A 19,646-nucleotide genomic window follows, 5' to 3' on the forward strand; every position below is an offset into this window, starting at 1 on the left:
GACGGATCCAGCTCGGCCAGCCTCCCAGATCACATATCTCCCCACAAACAAAGTGTTTGCTTTATCCAGGCCAGGATGTCTCCCTAGTGATGAAAAGCAGTGGAACACACGGTCCCGCATTCAATCACGCTGGCTCACCTCCAGACCAGAGTGGGGGGGTGGGGGGACGAAGGGGGGGGGGCCATAGCAACAGCCACAGACGCCGGCTGAGTCTTTCCTGGAGGCCGTTTGGCTCCTGAGACGAGGTGCCATGCTAATTCCACCGAGGCTGCAGCGTATTGCCGTGAGATTAGAGGCGGGCAGCACGGTTGCTCCGTTGTCTCCTGGCGGTCACGGCCTCCATCTTAAGAGGCTTTCAGGGGCTTCGGAGAGATGAGCAGCCATCTGGCTAAATCCTGTACAGCCGCTCACACATGCTTTTAAAGCAGATGATGCTAACTCGAACACAACGAACACAACACTTGTCATGTACCTTTTATTCCACCTTAGACATCTTACTGAGCAGCTGGATCAATAGGAAATGAAATATCAATGCATCCGTATCGCTTGATATCGGTAGAAGTAACAATACCAATTGGACAATACCAATGTATGGTTTCATTTGATATTGGTATCATTATGAAATGCGGGACAATATCAGGATATTGTATAAGTTGATATTGGTATCGGTATCAAATTGCTGGCCAAAGTCAGTGTCAAGTTGGAAATAAAGTGCTGGGAAATATCAAGGTTGATATCGGACAATAACAATGTATGGTATCGTTTGATATTGGTATGAAGTGCGGGACAGTATCAGTACATCATATAAGTTGATATTGGTATTGTTATGAAAGTGCTGGACAATATCAATACATCGGTATCATCTGATATTGGTATAGATAATTAAGTGCTGGCCAATATCAGCAACAACATCGGTATGGTATGGTATCATTTGATATTGGTATGAAGTGCGGGACAGTATCAGGATATCATATAAGTTGAAATTGGTATTGTTATAAAAGTGCTGGACAATATCAATACATCGGTATCATCTGATATTGGTATAGATAATAAAGTGCTGGCCAATATCCATATGTATGTATCGGTCTCGGCCGATATCAGTGTTATATCAGTGATATATCAATGTATTGATTGATATCTGTACAAATAATGAAGTGCTGGACAATGACAATGTATCAATATCGATTGATATTGGTATTGATAACGAAGTGCTAGACAATATCACTGTATCTGTATTGGTTGATATCAGTATCAAAGTGATGGACAATATCAAAATATTGATATCGGTATCGGTAATGAAGTGCTATAAATTTTATATTATTTTTCATTATCATAAGTATATCTAATATCGGTATCAGTTGATATTGTTATAGTTAATTAAGTGTTGGATAATATCAATACATTGGTATGGGTTGATATCAGTATCTGTAATGAAGTGTTGGACAATATGAATGTATCGGTATCGGTTGATATCTGTATTGGTAATGGAGTGTTGGAGAATAACAATGTATCGGTATCAGTTGATAACTGTATCGGTAATGGAGTGTTGGAGAATAACAACGTATTGGTATCGGTTGATATCGGTATCGGTAATGAAGTGCTGGACAAAAACAATGTATCAATATCGATTGATACTGGTTGATAACGTATTGGTATCAGTTGATATTTGTATCGGTAATGGAGTGTTGGACAATATCAATGTATTGGTATTAGTTGATAATCTGTATCGGTAATGGATTGTTGAAGAATATCACTGTATCGCATCAGTTGATATCTGTATCGGTAATGGAGTGTTGGACAATATCAATGTATCGTATCAGTTGATATCTGTATCGGTAATGGAGTGTTCAAAAACATCAATGCATCGGTATTGGTTGATATTTGTATCGGAAATGGAGTGTTGGAGAATATCAATGCATTGGTATCAGTTGATATCTGTAATGGTAATGGAGTGTTGGAGAATAACAACATATTGGTATAAGTTGATATCTGTATCGGTAATGGAGCGTTGGAGAATAACAATGTATCGGTATCAGTTCATATCTGTATCAGAGTGTTGGACAATATCAATGCATCAGTATTAGTTGATATCTGTATTGGTAATGGAGTGTTGGACAATATCAATGTATCGGTATCAGTTGATATCTGTATCAGTAATGGAGTGTTGGAGAATAATACTGTATCGGTATCGATTGATATCTGTATCTGTAATAAAATGTCGAACAATATCACTGTATGGCATTGGATGATATCGGTATTGAAGCGCTGGACAACATCAATCCATCGGCATCAGTTGATACTGGTATTGGTAATGAAGTGCTGGGCAATCTGATAATATGATATCATTGAAAAGCCAATATGGAGCATCTCTACGAGCCCCTGTTTTTCAGGCTGTAGCATGAATGTCGAAGCAGCTCAGACTGCGGCATCGACTGCGACGTCCGACCTCAGGCGACCTTCGTTTTCAAGGGATTGTTTTTGATGAGTGGCATCAGATCAACATGGACGGGATCTCTGCCTTCAAAAGAGCCTTTATTGTTTGCATGCCCCCGAGCAGGGAGACACATTGTTGGCACCGTCTGCTCTTCATGTGGTTACCCTGAAGCTTTGGTCCAAAGACTCTGGGAAGGAAGATCGGTATCGAGCGCCTGCTGTTACATAACTGTCAAACAAGAAGCATGTGTCTTTGGAACGTTGCAAATGTGCCAAACTATCTAAGTCTCCAAACTATCGGTAGTGCTTCATAGAAAAGGAAAGTGAAATTAGACAGAAAATGGAAAAACCAACATTGGTTGAGCCCGTCTCTCCCTCTTTTGCAACGCCCCTTCCAGTGTGCAGCCACATACACTACCGCTCAAAAGTTTGCGTTTTTGAAAATGTGTTTTCCAAAGAAAAACACATTTTCATGCAATTCATAAACAATTTTTTTCCCATTTCACTGCAAATATTCCCATTCCATGATGTGCCGTATAAGGGCTAAGTCGATTGACTTTATTTTAGTTTTATTTACTTTCATGATACATCGGTTAACTAAGTTGCTTAGTTAGAATACGTTGTCGCAAGTTGCTACTCCAAGGACAATTTGAACGTGCTTCATAGAAAAGGAAAGTGAAATTAGACAGAAAATGGAAAAAACAACATTGGTTGAGCCCGTCTCTCCCTCTTTTGCAACGCCCTTTCCAGTGTGCAGCCACATACACTACCGCTCAAAAGTTTGCGATCACTTACAAATTTCTTTGTTTTCCAAAGAAAAACACATTTTCATGCATTTCACAAACAATTTTTTTCCATATCACAAACATTTGTATCCATTTTGTCATTTTTGCATGGAGGCCTACTATCAACAACTGTCAGTCCTCTGCATCAATCTCCTGGTATGGCTGCTAATCCAAGTTCATCATTTTATAAGGCTAATAGATTATTAGAAAAGCCATCTAAAAATCCTAACTAAAACTAAAATCTCTTACCATGCTGTTAACTACTCCCTTCAGAGAGCAGCACAAACTGGGTCTAACAAGGACAGAAAAACGCTGCACAACTGTACAAGAAGAAACAAAGAAACAAACAAGAATTATTCCATATGATCGGTGTCGGAATCGGTCAATTTCACTCGTGGATGATTGGTATCAAAATCGGCAACATACAGTGCATCCGGAAAGTATTCACAGCGCTTCACTTTTTCTACATTTTGTCATGTTACAGCCTCATTCCAAACTGAATTAAATTAATCTCTTACCTCAAAATTCTACACAAAATACTCCATTATGACAATGTGAAAAAAGGTTTTTTTGACATGTTTTGAATTTATTAAAAATAGAAAACAAAAAAATCACATTTACATAAGTATTCACAGCCTTTGCCATGAAGCTGAAAATTGAGCTCAGGTGCATCTTTTTTCCACTGATCATCCTTGAGATCTTTCTACAGCTTAATTGGAGTCCACCTGCAGTAAATTCAGTTGATTGGACATGATTTGGAAATATAATAACTGTCTATATAAGGTCCCACAGTTGACTGTGCATGTCAGACCACAAACACCAAGCATGAAGTCAAAAGAACTGTCTGTAGACCTGCGAGACAGGATTGTCTTGAGGCACAAATCTGGGGAAGGATACAGAAACATTTCTGCTGCTTTGAAGGTCCCAATGAGCACAGTGGCCTCCATTATTCGTAAATGGAAGACGTTTGGAACCACCAGGACTCTTCCTAGAGCTGGCCGGCCTTCTAAACTGAGCGATCGGGGAAGAAGGGCCTTAGTCAGGGAGGTGACCAAGGCCCCGATGGTCACTCTGTCAGAGCTCCAGCGTTCCTCTGTGGAGAGAGGAGAGCCTTCCAGAAGGACAACCATCTCTGCAGCAATCCACCAATCAGGCCTGTATGGTAGAGTGGCCAGACGAAAGCCACTCCTTAGTAAAAGGAACATGGCAGCCCGTCTGGAATTTGCCAAAAAGCACCTGAATGACTCTCAGACCATGAGAAACAAAATTCTCTGGTCTGATGAGACAAAGATTGAACTCTTTGGTGTGAATGCCAGGCGCCATGTTTGGAGGAAACCAGGCACTGCTCATCACCAGGCCAATACCATCCCTACAGTGAAGCATGGTGGTGGCAGCATCATGCTGTGGGGATGTTTTTCAGCAGCAGGAACTGGCAGACTAGTCAGGATAGAAGGAAAATGAATGCAGCAATATATAGAGATAACCTGGATGAAAACCTGCTCCAGAGCGCTCTTGACCTCAGTAGACTGGTCATGTACCTTGACCATATAGACAGTAGACATTAGCACACAGCCAAGATCTCAAAAGATTGGCTTCAGAACCACTCCGTGAATGTCCTGGAGTGACCCAGCCAGAGTCCAGACTTGAATCCAATGGAACATCTCTGGAGAGATCTGAAAATGGCTGTGCACAGACGTCTCCCATCCAACCTGATGGAGCTTGAGACTTATTGCAAAGAAGAATGGGCAAAACTGCCTAAAGATAGGTGTGCTAAACTTGTGGGATCATATTCAAAAAGACTTGAGGCTGTAATTGCTGCCAAAGGTGGATCAACAAAGTATTAAGCAAAGGCTGTGAATACTTATGTAAATGTGATTTTTTTGTTTTCTATTTTTAATAAATTCAAAACATGTCAAAAAAATCTTTTTTCACATTGTCATAATGGAGTATTTTGTGTAGAATTTTGAGGTAAGAGATTAATTTAATACAGTTTGGAATGAGACTGTAACATGACAAAATGTAGAAAAAGTGAAGCGCTGTGAATACTTTCCGGATGCACTGTAAATCCCTCGTATTTACAAAGTCATAAACAGATTTTCTGTGCTCCAACTACAAAAATATTCCATTTATTGACTTGGAATCCTATATCGTGGAAATTTATTTATCGCTGGTAGGTCTGCAACCAATTAATTAAACCAGGGATGACTGGAATCACGACAGACAAAAAAAATCCTGAGCAATAGCACAAACTGGGTCTAACAAGGACAGAAAAAACGCTGCACAACTGTGCAAGAAGACAAATATCTGAGCGTGTGTAGTTTAAGACAAAGACGCCTCACAGGTCGTCACCTGGCAGCTGCACTAAATAGTAGCCGTCAAACACCAGTGTCAGTATCAACAGTGAAGCGGCCACTTCAGGATGCTGGACTTCATAGTAGGACTGCCAGGAAAAAGACCCCAAAATTTCCAAGTGATCCCACATTTTTGAGCGGTTGTGTATGTCTTATTTTCCGTTATTATGTCTAGTACTATTCTGGGCAATAAGAGTCTGTTGATTAGTTGATTATAGGGGTGTTATAGAAGTCTCTAATCATGTTAAAAAACATATTTAGAAGGTTGTAATCAGGTTTTTTATGCTCTAATGATGAAAATATTCCATTTATAGATCAGGAATTCAACGGTGGGTTCTGGAACCAATCAACCATTCTACATGAGGGATTACTGTATATATTTACTCAGTGAACAGTCCGTCCCGTTTATGTTGAGCACCTCTTTGGAGAACCTCATCAAGTCCTGGCATCTGCTGGTATCCACTTAAGTCAACATAAGTTCCAGTTGAACAGAATCAACATAAAGGTTTGTGCAAGGTGTCCATATGCAAAGGACGGTTGTTTGCTAGTAAATGTGTAGGAAAAACCAACGTTTTAAGAAAGTTCTGGGGTGCTCGGCTCCGTATCACTCCATATCGATGTGGACCCTTAATGGGATGTGAAACCCAATGAAGGAAATATCCACAGACCAGAAGCATCCACAGACCGTATAGTCTGAACACATCCACCAGTGACAGCCCATGGAAAACACCGGAATTGATTTGTGATATCTATCTATCTGTCACACGCTTTGATATCTCGAAGCGTGTGACAGTAAATGTGCCGGCCTGCTCACTGCTAAGGTTGGGTATATATTCAGCGATAAATAACCAAATGAAGAGTAACACGCCGCTGAAAAGGCAATCAGCACAAAGTGCAGCATTCAGGGGGTGTGTTGATATTCAGATAATCCTCATTCACACAACAAAGTAGATAACTGAGGTTTTATTGCAGTACCGTCAACCTTTAAACTTGTCTCAACTAAGACTTTTATTGTTTGATATATGGACGTACTAACTTACCATAGAAACACAAAGATACAACGTACATCCTTCTCACAAGCCTCTCATTGGACATGATTTGGACATCCAAAAAGTAGCTGCATTCCCCTGCATTCCCCATTGCAATAGAAGTAAATAAGTACAAACAAAAAACATACTTATGCATCAAACAAAATAAGCACATACAGAAAACATACTGACAGAACAAAATAAGCACCTACAGAAAACATACTGACAGAACAAAATAAGCACATCCAGAAAACATACTGACAGAACAAAATAAGCACATACAGAAAACATACTGACAAAACAAAATAAGCACATACAGAAAACATACTGACAGAATAAACTAAGCTGATAAAAAATATCCTGATGGACAGAACAAAATAAGCACCCACAGTAAACAGTAATGATAGAACAAAATAAGCACGTACAATAAACATACTGATGGATATAACAAAATAAGCACATACAGTAAACGGTGATGATAGAACAAAATAAGCACATGCACTAAACATACTGATAGATAAAACAAAATAAGTACATACAATAAACAGTGATGATAGAACAAATAAACATATACAATAAACATACTAATGGATAAAACAAAATAAGCACATACAATAAATGGTGATGATCGAACAAAATAAGCACATACAATAAACAGTGATGATAGAACAAAATAAGCACATCCTTTAAACATACTGATGGCTAGAACAAAATAAGCACATACACTAAACATACTATTGGATAGAACAAAATAAGCACATACAGTAAACAGTGATGATAAAACAAAATAAGCACATACAATAAACAGTGATGATAGAACAAAATAAGCACATCCTTTAAACATACTGATGGCTAGAACAAAATAAGCACATCCAGAAAACATACTGACAGAACAAAATAAGCACATACAGAAAACATACTGACAAAACAAAAGAAGCACATACAGAAAACATACTGACAGAACAAAATAAGCACATACAGAAAACATACTGACAGAACAAAATAAGCACATACAGAAAACATACTGACAGAATAAACTAAGCTGATAAAAAATATCCTGATGGACAGAACAAAATAAGCACATACACTAGACATACTAATGGATAGAACAAAATAAGCACACACAGTAAACAGTAATGATAGAACAAAATAAGCACATACAGTAAACGGTGATGATAGAACAAAATAAGCACATGCACTAAACATACTGATAGATAAAACAAAATAAGTACATACAATAAACAGTGATGATAGAACAAATAAACATATACAATAAACATACTAATGGATAAAACAAAATAAGCACATACAATAAATGGTGATGATCGAACAAAATAAGCACATACAATAAACAGTGATGATAGAACAAAATAAGCACATCCTTTAAACATACTGATGGCTAGAACAAAATAAGCACATACACTAAACATACTATTGGATAGAACAAAATAAGCACATACAGTAAACAGTGATGATAAAACAAAATAAGCACATACAATAAACAGTGATGATAGAACAAAATAAGCACATCCTTTAAACATACTGATGGCTAGAACAAAATAAGCACATACACTAAACATACTAATGGATAGAACAAAATAAGCACATACAGTAAACAGTGATGATAGAACAAAATAAGCACATACAGTAAACAGTGATGATAGAACAAAATAAGCACATACAATAAACATACTAATGGATAGAACAAAATAAGCACATACAGTAAACGGTGAAGGATAGAACAAAACAAGCATATACAATAAACATACTAATGGATATAACAAAATAAGCACATACAGTAAACAGTGATGATGGAACAAAATAAGCACATACAATAAACATACTGATGGATAGAACAAAATAAGTACATACATTAAACAGTGATGATAGAACAAAATAAGCACATACACTAAACATACTAATGGATAGAACAAAATAAGCACACACAGTAAACAGTGATGATAGAACAAAATAAGCACATAAAATAAACATACTAATGGATAGAACAAAATAAGTACATACATTAAACAGTGATGATGGAACAAAATAAGCACATACAGTAAACAGTGATGATAGAACAAAATAAGCACATACAGTAAACAGTGATGATAGAACAAAATAAGCACATACAATAAACATACTAATGGATAGAACAAAATAAGCACATACAGTAAACGGTGAAGGATAGAACAAAATAAGCACATACACTAAACATACTCATGGATAGAACAAAATAAGCACATACAATAAACAGTGATGATAGAACAAAATAAGCACATACAGTAAGCATACTGATGGACAGAACAAAATAAGCAGATGTAGAAAAGTGATGGATATGAAAGGATTGCCTGCCCCCCCCACCCCCCACCCCACCTCAGACAGTCTGCATCCTAGAGGTCACCCCCGTGATTTTCTTTTCTGTGCGCTCTGTTATTATTCCATTTCCTCCCAGTGAGCGGAAAGACCAAAATAACCCTCCTGAAATCTATGGCTCTCCAGGGGCGAAGCTTTTGTGTTGAAACAAGTAGAAAACACTGAATGGGACGCTGGGAGATATAAGGTTTCTTGGCCTTGTGGGGGTACGTCCGTAGACACAGATGCCACTTATTTCACCACGCTAACTGCACGAGCTACACTGTACACGTGTATTGGAGACATGCAGTACATAGTATGTATCTGTATGTCTCAAGATGATGTATGGCTGCGTGTTGTCTGAAAGTGAAAGGTGCCTGAATGCACCGTATTGATGTTAGTATCATCCACATGATCTGCACGTGTGTGGACAAAGCAGTGTCATGGCCACTGACACTGGCAAGAGAACTATAATAACACCACCATAGAGGAACGCCATAGACTTTTTAAAAGGAGAATAAAGTCATAATATGATGAGAGAGAAAACATACTGATGGACACAACAAAATAAACACAGCCAGAAAACATAACGACAGAACAAAATAAGCACATTGAGAAAATATATTGATGGATAGAACAAAATTAAAAAAAAAAATAATGAATGAATAATAATGAAACATAATGATAGAACAAAATAAGCACCTACAGAAAACATACATGTGGATAGACCAAAATAAGCACAGAGAGGAATGATAGTGATGGACAGAACAAACAAAAAACATAAAGAAAACATACTGATGGATAGAATAAAATAAACTCAATCAGAAAACACAATGATAGAACAAAATAAGCACCTACAGAATTGTGTAATTGTTTACCGTTTTGTTCTTAAAAAGAAGTCAATATTGAAAGCTTGTTGAAAGCAGAGGGAAAATATTCCATTCCTAACACAACCTAGATTGGTTGTTTCCTGTTTCAATCCTCAGTCCTTTTGTAATTGGTTACCGTTTCGTTCTTGAAAATAAGTAAATATTGAAGGTTTGTTGATAGCAGAGGGAAAATATTCCATTCCTACCACAACCTAGATTGGTTGTCTCCTGTTTAAATCCTCAGTCCTTTTGTAATTGTTTACCGTTTTGTTCTTAAAAAGAAGTCAATATTGAAGGCTTGTTGATCGCAGAGGGAAAATATTCCATTCCTAACACAACCTAGATTGGTTGTCTCCTGTTTCAATCTTCAGTCCTTTTGTAATTGTTTACCGTTTCGTTCTTGAAAAGAAGTCAACATTGAAGGCTTGTCGATAGCAGAGGGAAAATATTCCATTCCTAACACAACCAAGATCGGTTATCCCCTGTTTCAATCCTCAGTCCTTTTGTAACTGTTTACCGTTTCATTCTTAAAAAGAAGTCAATATTGAAGGCTTGTTGATAGCAGAGGGAAAATATTCCATTCCTACCACAACCTAAATTGGTTGTCTCCTGTTTCAATCCTCAGTCCTTTTGTAATTGTTTACCGTTTCATTCCTGAAAAGAAGTCAATATTGAAGGCTTGTTGATAGCAGAGGGAAAATATTCCATTCCTAACACAACCTAGATTGGTTGTCTCCTGTTTCAATCCTCAATCCTTGTGTAATTGTTGACCGTTTTGTTCTTGAAAATAAGTCAATATTGAAGGCTTGTTGATAGAGGGAAAATATTCAATTCCTAAAACAACTTGTCTCCTGTTTTAATCCTCAGTCCTTGTGTAATTGTTTACCGTTTCCTGTGACATTTTTTCCCATTGAAAATGAATAGTGTCATTTCATTGTCACCCCCTACTGGTGGAAATTCATTTAACGCTGCATGTACGTAGCATTGTGTTTGTTCTGTGTATGGTGGCGTGCCACAGGTTGATCCTCAGTTTGGGAATAGGTTTCTTTAACATTCATTTAGCATTCACATGCAATTTCTACCGAAATTGCTTCATCCACTGATTGGTTCTGATTGCTTTACCGTGGTTAGGGTGTGCCTGTGTGATGAATAAAGTTGTTAGGTCTAGGGCTGTTTGTCAACTTGCTCATGCCAGCTGATGTTAGCAAAGCAACACCGCCATGCTCACACCCGTATTCAACACACACCTTCACAAAGACTCACACACACGGCGTACACAATCCCCATTTTAATCTCCTGACTGGGAGCATTCCTGCAGGTACTTTTTGCTTATTAGAAACAATGGTATCTGTCCATTTCATTTTCATAAGCTGAAAGATTACAGAGCCATGTGTTTATCCTTTGGCTTCAGGTCAGCGCGCCACCATTCCTCTGCTTTTCCCACGTCGGGACCGCACCGCCTTGTACGGCGTATGTGCTTATTTTGTTTTATCAGTATGTTTTCTGTATGTGCTTATTTTGTTCCATCATGACTGTTTACTGTATGTGCTTATTTTGTTCTATCCATTAGTATGTTTAGTGTATGTGCTTACTTTGTTCTATCCATCACCGTTTAGTGTATTAGCATTTCATGAAAGATTAAAGGCACACTGTGATGATAACCCTAGAATCAGCTGACATCGTCTGAGCGACAAACACGACGATGGCATCAAGTCAAGAGGAAGATCCGTTCGTCGCAAAACACGGCTGAGTCACCGGTGCCATGCCTGATTCTATTTTTAGATCATGTTTGTGTATAATTCATGAGGAATGGATCTGATGACACTGCGGGCGTGTCACGGGACTCTTGCTGGAGGAACAAATCTGCCAGCAGATTGGCAGGCAGGCAGGCAGGCAGGCAGGCAGCAAGGCCGACGCGTGACAGGACCCTGCGAGCCCAAAGGCTGCAATTAAGAAGTTCGGCGATGTGAAGACCTCGCGGCAGGTGCCGAGCGTGACGACGAGGTGTGTCGTTAGAGACAGACTTGAATTAAAGAGCAGAAGCTCTCATGGAGCCGCAAGGTAGAATTCCAAGCGAAGGGACAGGAAGTGTGTTTGTGTTGTGCTGCTGGTGGCAAAGTGAAATCCACGATAGAAGAATCTTCTCTTTCCATGACTTCCTGTGTGTGCATGTGTGTGTGTTTTGATGTTATTTGTCAACAACTCTGATGACTTTGATCAACAAGCTTTCAATATTGACTTCTTTTTAAGAACAAATTACAATTCCACAAGGACTGAGAGTTGAAACAAGAGACAACCAATCTAGGTTGTGTTAGGAATGGAATATTTTCCCTCTGTTATCAACAAGCCTTCAATATTGACTTCTTTTCAAGAACGAAACGGTAAACAATTACACAAGAACTGAGGATTGAAACAGGAAACAACCAATCTAGGTTGTGTTAGGAATGGAATATGTTGCCTCTGCTATCAACAAGCCTTCAATATTGACTTCTTTTCAAGAATGAAACGGCAAACAATTACACAAGGACTGAGGGATGAAACAGGAGACAACCAATCTAGGTTGTGTTAGGAATGGAATATTGTTCCTAGGCTATCAACAAGCCTTCAATATTGACTTCTTTTCAAGAACGAAACAGTAAACAATTACACAAGGACTGAGGATTGAAACAGGAGACAACCGATCTTGGTTGTGTTAGGAATGGCATATTTTCGCTCTGCTATCAACAAGCCTTCAATATTGACTTCTTTTCAAGAACAAAACGGTAAACAATTACACAAGGACTGAGGATTGAAACAGGAGACAACCAATCTAGGTTGTGTTAGGAATGGAATATTTTCCCTCTGCTATCAAAAAGCTTTCAATATTGACTTCTTTTCAAGAACGAAACAGTAAACAATTACACAAAGACTTGGGTTTTAAAAAGGAGACAACCAATCTAGGTTGTGTTAGGAATGACATGTTTTTGCTCTGCTATCAACAAGCCTTCAATATTGACTTCTTTTTAAGAACGAAACAGTAAACAATTACACAAGGACTTAGGGTTTAAACAGGAGACAACCAATCTAGGTTGTGTTAGGAATGGAATATTTTCCCTCTGCTATCAACAAGCCTTCAATATTGACTTCTTTTCAGGAATGAAACGGTAAACAATTACAAAAGGACTGAGGATTGAAACAGGAGACAACCAATCTAGGTTGTGGTAGGAATGGAATATTTTCCCTCTGCTATCAACAAGCCTTCAATATTGACTTCTTTTTAAGAACGAAACGGTAAACAGTTACAAAAGGACTGAGGATTGAAACAGGGGATAACCGATCTTGGTTGTGTTAGGAATGGAATATTTTCCCTCTGCTATCGACAAGCCTTCAATGTTGACTTCTTTTCAAGAACGAAACGGTAAACAATTACAAAAGGACTGAAGATTGAAACAGGAGACAACCAATCTAGGTTGTGTTAGGAATGGCATATTTTCGCTCTGCTATCAACAAGCCTTGATGACAGTGACAAGGTAAGACAAGAGAGTATGACTTTTGAAGCGGCGTAGCATCATAATGATCACAAAGCTGACACACACACGTGTTTATACAGCGGGGGAGCTTGAAAGAATGTGATGTTTGTTTTGCATGTGCAGGTCTTCATCGTGGCTCATTGTTGTTGTGCAGACACTTCCTGTCACGCAGAATAGCAGAAAATCTCTTATCTCTCTGGCGGGATGGGAAACGCGGCCTGACAGCGTTTGTGTTCGCAAAGCCGGAGCTCATCGTGCTAAAAAACACATCGAACCATCCTCAGCACCCGGTGCCAAATTATAAACACATGCTGTTCTTTGTCGCGCCACTGAAATCTTTGCATTGAAAAATATTTAGTGTATCCTATTATCTTATTCATTCAAATGTGCATAAGTATGCACAGTCTTTGCTCAGAATAATAATAATAAGGATAATAATAACTTTCTGGGCCTAAGCTGACATGAAGATAGATAGATGGATGGATGGATAGAGATAATAAATAATAAATAATAAATAATAAATAATAAATAATAAATAATAAATAATAAATAATAAATAATAAATAACAAATAATAAATAATAAATAATAAATAATAAATAATAAATAATAAATAATAGGAGATGTGGAGAATAAATAGATGACATCAAATATGAATTTAAATCTATAAAATATGTTATCTTTCATAAAAAATAAAGTAGTCAATCTTTAAAAACAATAAATCAGCATGGTAGGTTGCAGTTTGACACTGCTTCCTGTATAAGTATTCAGAGCGCTTCACTTTCCTCACATTTTTTTATGTTAGAGCCATATTCGAAAATGGACTACATTCTTTTTTGCACACAAAATTCTACACATAATACTCTGTGAAGACAACATGAAAAAAGCTTTGTTGTAATTTGGGAAAATATATAAAAAATTGATCACATTGATAATAATAATAAGAAGAATATTTATTTATTTATTTATTTTTTATTTCTTTTATTTTTAATTTTTTATTTATAATATTTAATATTTACTTATTTATTATTCTATTGACAATTACACACATAATACTATGTGAAAATTATCGCATTTTGGAATAGAGCTATCACATACAAAAATGTAAGGAAATACTTCCTGGATGTAGTCTACAGTACTGGCGTACTGCAAGTCTCATACCATACTGCATACTGTAATAAAGTACATGTCTCATCCAAGAATTCCAGTCGCGTGGAAGGTGGGACGAGTTGACAAGGAATGATGACAAACAGGAAATGGATGTGTGTTTTTCAGAGTCGTCTATTGTATGACTCCAAGGCGTCGAGCCTAAACGTGTGGCGGACAATAGCGCCGACGCTGTAAACAGGAAACAGGACTGAGGTTCAGAGAAGGTGTTTGGACAGGTCGCTTGAATGCACCGTGACATTGAACACCTCCTGTCTCACATGCTTAGGTAACACAGGATTTATTGTATTTATGTATGCCTGAGAATATTCTTGTTATATTCGTGTCCGCTGCAGCCGACCCGCTCAGGTTGTTTGGAAGACGCTTCGCCTCGCATCCGAAAGAGAAGACAGAAACTACATACTCTCAGATATTTGTGCAGCGTTTTTCTGTCCTTGTTAGACCCAGTTTGTGCTGCTCTCTGAAGGGAGTAGTTAACAGCATGGTAAGAGATTTTAGTTTTAGTTACGATTTTTAGATGGCTTTTCCAGCATGATTTATTAATAGATTTTGCATCGTTTTTCTGTCCTTGTTAGACCCAGTTTGTGCTATTGTTAAGGATTTTTTTGTCTTTCATGATTACAGTCACCCCTGGTTTAATTAATTGGTTACAGACCTGCCAGCAATAAATTAATTTCCACGATATAGGATTCCAAGTCAATAAATGGAATATTTTTGTAGTTGGAGCACGGAAAATCTGTTTATGACTTAGTAAATACGAGGGATTTACGTTGCCGATTTTGATACCAATCATCCATGAGTGAAATTGACCGATTCCGACACCGATCATATGGAATAATTCTTGTTTATTTCTTTGTTTCTTCTTGCACAGTTGTGCAGCGTTTTTCTGTCCTTGTTAGACCCAGTTTGTGCTGCTCTCTGAAGGAAGTAGTTAACAGCATGGTAAGAGATTTTAGTTTTAGTTTAGATTTTTAGATGGCTCTTCTAATCATTTATTAGCCAAACAAAAATTGTTTGTGAAATGCATGAAAATGTATTTTTCTTTAGAAAACAAAGAAATTTGCAAGTGATCCCAAACTTTTGAGCGGTAGTGTAGCCCTAAAACACAATATTCTATGTGCCTTAAAAGATGACCAATACTGGAGGGGAGGCTGGAATTAAATGACTTAATAACATACCACAAAACAGCATGATTTATTAATATTTTGCAGCTTTTCTGTCCTTGTTAGACCCAGTTTGTGCTGCTCTCTGAAGGGAGTGTACGTAGCATTGTGTTTGTTCTGTGTATGGTAGTGTACATACTATAAAACATCATATTTTCATTTTCCAGGATGGGTGGAAAAAATTAGAACACCCCCAATAAGCCGGTAAGAAATAAAAAGGTACGACCCTGTTAGCAAACATGCTAAGAAACACCACTCAGGTCATTCCAGGCGTACTATGTCACCTGCAGGAGTGTTACTATAGTTAGCAAGATGCCGGGGCACCCTGCTGAGGCTGATCTGCGTCTGGCTGCCGGTGTAAAGCCACCCCCCCACCCTCCCCCCTGTCCGTCTCTGCTGATTAGCAGCATGATTAACGAGGAGCGTTTAGCCCTGTGCTCTGACTTGGCCTGCACGTCTGCTCTATTTCCAGCTGCCGCCTGGCTTCAGGATGCCAGAAGAAAAGAATCCCGAGACCTTTGCTTCTGTCTCGGGTCCTCGCAGACTCCGGAAGGAGCCCTCGGACGAGGTGTTGAACTCCCGAATCCGCCGTGGCTTTGTTTGCAGCGAGAACGGAATAGACGCAGCTTTTGAAGTTACAGGAAGTTGCTGAACGCAGCATCATCAGGAACGCCAAACATGGAAGGAACACCTGAGACAAATCTTCATCTTCATCCACGCCCGCATTTTGACAGAACCATGATGACATTCCACCCAGCCCCGCCCCGCCCTGGCGTGTACATCCATCACCACTGTGTCATTACCACACACATTCACCCCGAAGTACTGTGTGTGTATTCTTAGAAGTAGAAGACTGCCGGTCAAAGGTCAGCTCCACTTATCTGACGCAGGTCAACGCTACTAATAACTTCCCGAATAGTACTTTCATTTCCACTCATACTTTTTGGAAAGTACTTAAGTTCACTGGCCTCAAAAGTCAACCTCAAAAGAATCTCAAGATCTTTTCACACCGTCATCGCAACTTGGACAGCGTCAAGGTGCAAATATTTGCACAGCATGAATAGTACACACAGCTACGGAAAAATATCCTTCATATCTTTAGTCCCCCAAGTGACGTTGTACATGATAACTACCACAGTAGGAGTAGCACACAATCTCACATTTACAGAATATAGAAAATCTTAATATTACAAGAATAAAGTCGTACATACACTAGGCGTCTTTGTCTTAAACTATACACACGTTTTTCTGTCCTTGTTAGACCCAGTTTGTGCTATTGCTAAGGATATTTTTGTCTTTCATGATTACAGTCACCCCTGGTTTAATTAATTGGTTACAGACCTGCCAGTGATAAATTAATTTCCACGATATAGGATTCCAAGTCAATAAATGGAATATTTTTGTAGTTGGAGCACGAAAAATCTGTTTATGACTTTGTAAATACGAGGGATTTATGTTGCCGATTTTGATACCAATCATCCATGAGTGAAATTGACCGATTCCGACACCGTACATATGGAATAATTCTTGTTTGTTTCTTTGTTTCTTCTTGCACAGTTGTGCAGCGTTTTTCTGTCCTTGTTAGACCCAGTTTGTGCTGCTCTCTGAAGGGAGTAGTTAACAGCATGGTAAGAGATTTTAGTTTTAGTTAGTTAGGATTTATTTAGTTAGGATTTGAATGACTTTTCTAATCATCTATTACCCAAACAAAAATTTGTTTGTGAAACGCATGAAAATGTGCTTTTCTTTGGAAAACAAAGACATTTGCAAGTGATCCCAAACTTTTGAGCGGTAGTCTAGCCCTAAAACACAATATTCTATGTGCCTTAAAAGAGTGATCTAAAATGGCCAATCCTGGAATTGAATGACTTAATAACTTATCACAAAACAGCATGATTTATTAATAGATTGTGCAGCGTTTTTCTGTCCTTGTTAGACCCAGTTTGTGCTGCTCTCTGAAGGGAGTAGTTAACAGCATGGTAAGAGATTTTAGTTTTAGTTTAGATTTTTAGATGGCTTTTCTAATCATCTATTAGCCTTATAAAATGATGAACTTGGATTAGCAGCCATACCAGGAGATTGATGCAGAGGACTGACAGTTGTTGATAGTAGGCCTCTATGCAAAAATGTAGAAATGGATACAAATGTTTGTGATATGGAAAAAAATTGTTTATGAAATGCAGGAAAATGTGTTTTTCTTTGAAAAACAAATACATTTGCAAGTGATCCCAAACTTTTGAGCATTAGTGTGTATGGAAAAAAGGTTATACATTTACAAGAATGACGGCGGCCTCAAGTCCAGACTCGCTACTTTCCATCTCAACCTTATTTAGTACAGGCAGTCACACTTCCTGTTGAAATATCCACATCGAGTTCTTCCACTTAGGATTGCTAATTGTTAGCATCTAGGTCACCGTTGGCGGGTGTGTCTCGCATCGCTCCACAGGTACGTCAGGTATGTCCATTCGTCATCATATTAGGCCGCTCTTGGAAATACATATCTATGCCTTTTCTAACTTACTGAGATGTACTTGGATATTGAAATGATTACTATTACTATCAACATGTTAGCTTTTTATCTTTATAGTGCGTCTTTTTGCTTCTGTTTTTCCATTTTTGGTTGATTTTTTTAAAATTATTTTTATATCCCCAATGGGCACACGAAATATCATATAATATATATAATAAATATAATATATAATAACAAAACATGATAAAAATTGACATGACAAAATCAAATCATGAAATAAGAGAATGCTATCCACGCTAAATAGTCACATTATACGTATATGCATTTATACATATAAAACAAGACTGCACACATACATTTTTTTAAAGAAAAAATAATAATATAAAATAATTTTGTGCACACTAAATGCTCACACTTTAGGAAAATATCATTTAAAAAACACTCGTAGCAAAATATAAAATGAGATAATCATATAAAATAAGGATATCCATATTAAATATCTATACTTTAAAAAAATATTATATTTATACAAATAATATTAAAAAAATATTCAGAATATCATATATATTAATAATATTAATATAGATATTATTAAAATTATTATTATTTAAAAATATTATATTAAAAAAATAATATAAATGTGATGCAAAATGCAGTCATATAAAATAATTGGCAAACAAAGCCAATAATTATATGACGGAGGTAGGAATTGCAGATGCTGTTGATAAAGTGGAATGTTGCGCAATACTACATCAGCAAAAAAAAACATACTCAAAATATGACAGGCGGAATCTTAATCTCGTTACACAATCAACCGTGTGCTGGTGCACATGTTCGCTTCCCCATATTTTCACTTTCAGATAGACATGTGACTTTTCTACACTTCCTCAATTATGAACACTAAATATCTCAGTGCATTGGGGGGGGGGCGTCAAGGATCTGGACCAATAGTGAAAATTGCATCACTACAAGGATATGTCCAGGAATTAGACATCTATTACAAACGACATCATATCTCTACAGCAAGGACTCAGCGGATCATGTGATCTTACACCAGCTGACCATGTGAGCTTATGACTGGGTAGGAATCTCTGGTACTGCTCTAAACTGGTTCAAGTCCTATCTGGAGGACTGGAAATACTTTTTTTTGGAATGGGTATCTGTGTCTCACAGCAAATAGCTATGACTTGTGGGATTCCCCAGGGGTCAATCCTGGGACCCCTATTGTTTCATGTGTATATGTTTTCTTCAGCCAGTTAATACGCAGCTGCAATGCGTCCTACTACACCAGTGGTGGGCAAACTACGGCCCGGGGGCCACATGCGGCCCACCAAGTGTTTGAATCCGGCCCGCCAGTTGCTTTTTTAGTATTTAAACTTTTAACATACAAACTGGCAACATGTCTTATTTAGTCATTTTTTTTTTAAATGTAAAATTTAGTGACATAGTTTGATGTTTAAAGTGCACCTGAAAAAAGCGACATGAGAACATACAGCTACAATTAGACAAATCATTCAAGG

The 19,646-nt window shown here is 37.8% G+C and overlaps 1 protein-coding gene across 3 annotated transcripts in view; it reads right to left on the reverse strand.

The window, feature by feature from the left end:
• Positions 1-2,050: 2,050 nt before the first annotated feature.
• The window catches only part of LOC131129929 (uncharacterized), a 35,927-nt gene continuing 18,331 nt past the window's right edge, over positions 2,051-19,646 (reverse strand). Inside the window, exon 7 of one of the 3 annotated variants that reach the window (XM_078790315.1) lies at positions 2,051-2,621. In XM_078790315.1, the coding sequence (XP_078646441.1) occupies positions 2,492-2,621 (130 nt within the window). In that variant the 3' untranslated portion in view covers positions 2,051-2,491. Of the gene's footprint in view, positions 2,622-13,322; positions 13,489-13,957; positions 14,665-19,646 lie in introns of those variants that run through there. The other 2 variants (XM_078790317.1, XM_078790316.1) reach the window with 2 other exon arrangements.

Source organism: Doryrhamphus excisus, linkage group LG4 (genome assembly GCF_037039965.1).
Source record: "Doryrhamphus excisus strain RoL-2023G ecotype Guam linkage group LG4, RoL_Dexc_Guam_v1.1, whole genome shotgun sequence".
In the NCBI taxonomy this organism is placed as follows: domain Eukaryota; kingdom Metazoa; phylum Chordata; class Actinopteri; order Syngnathiformes; family Syngnathidae; genus Doryrhamphus; species Doryrhamphus excisus.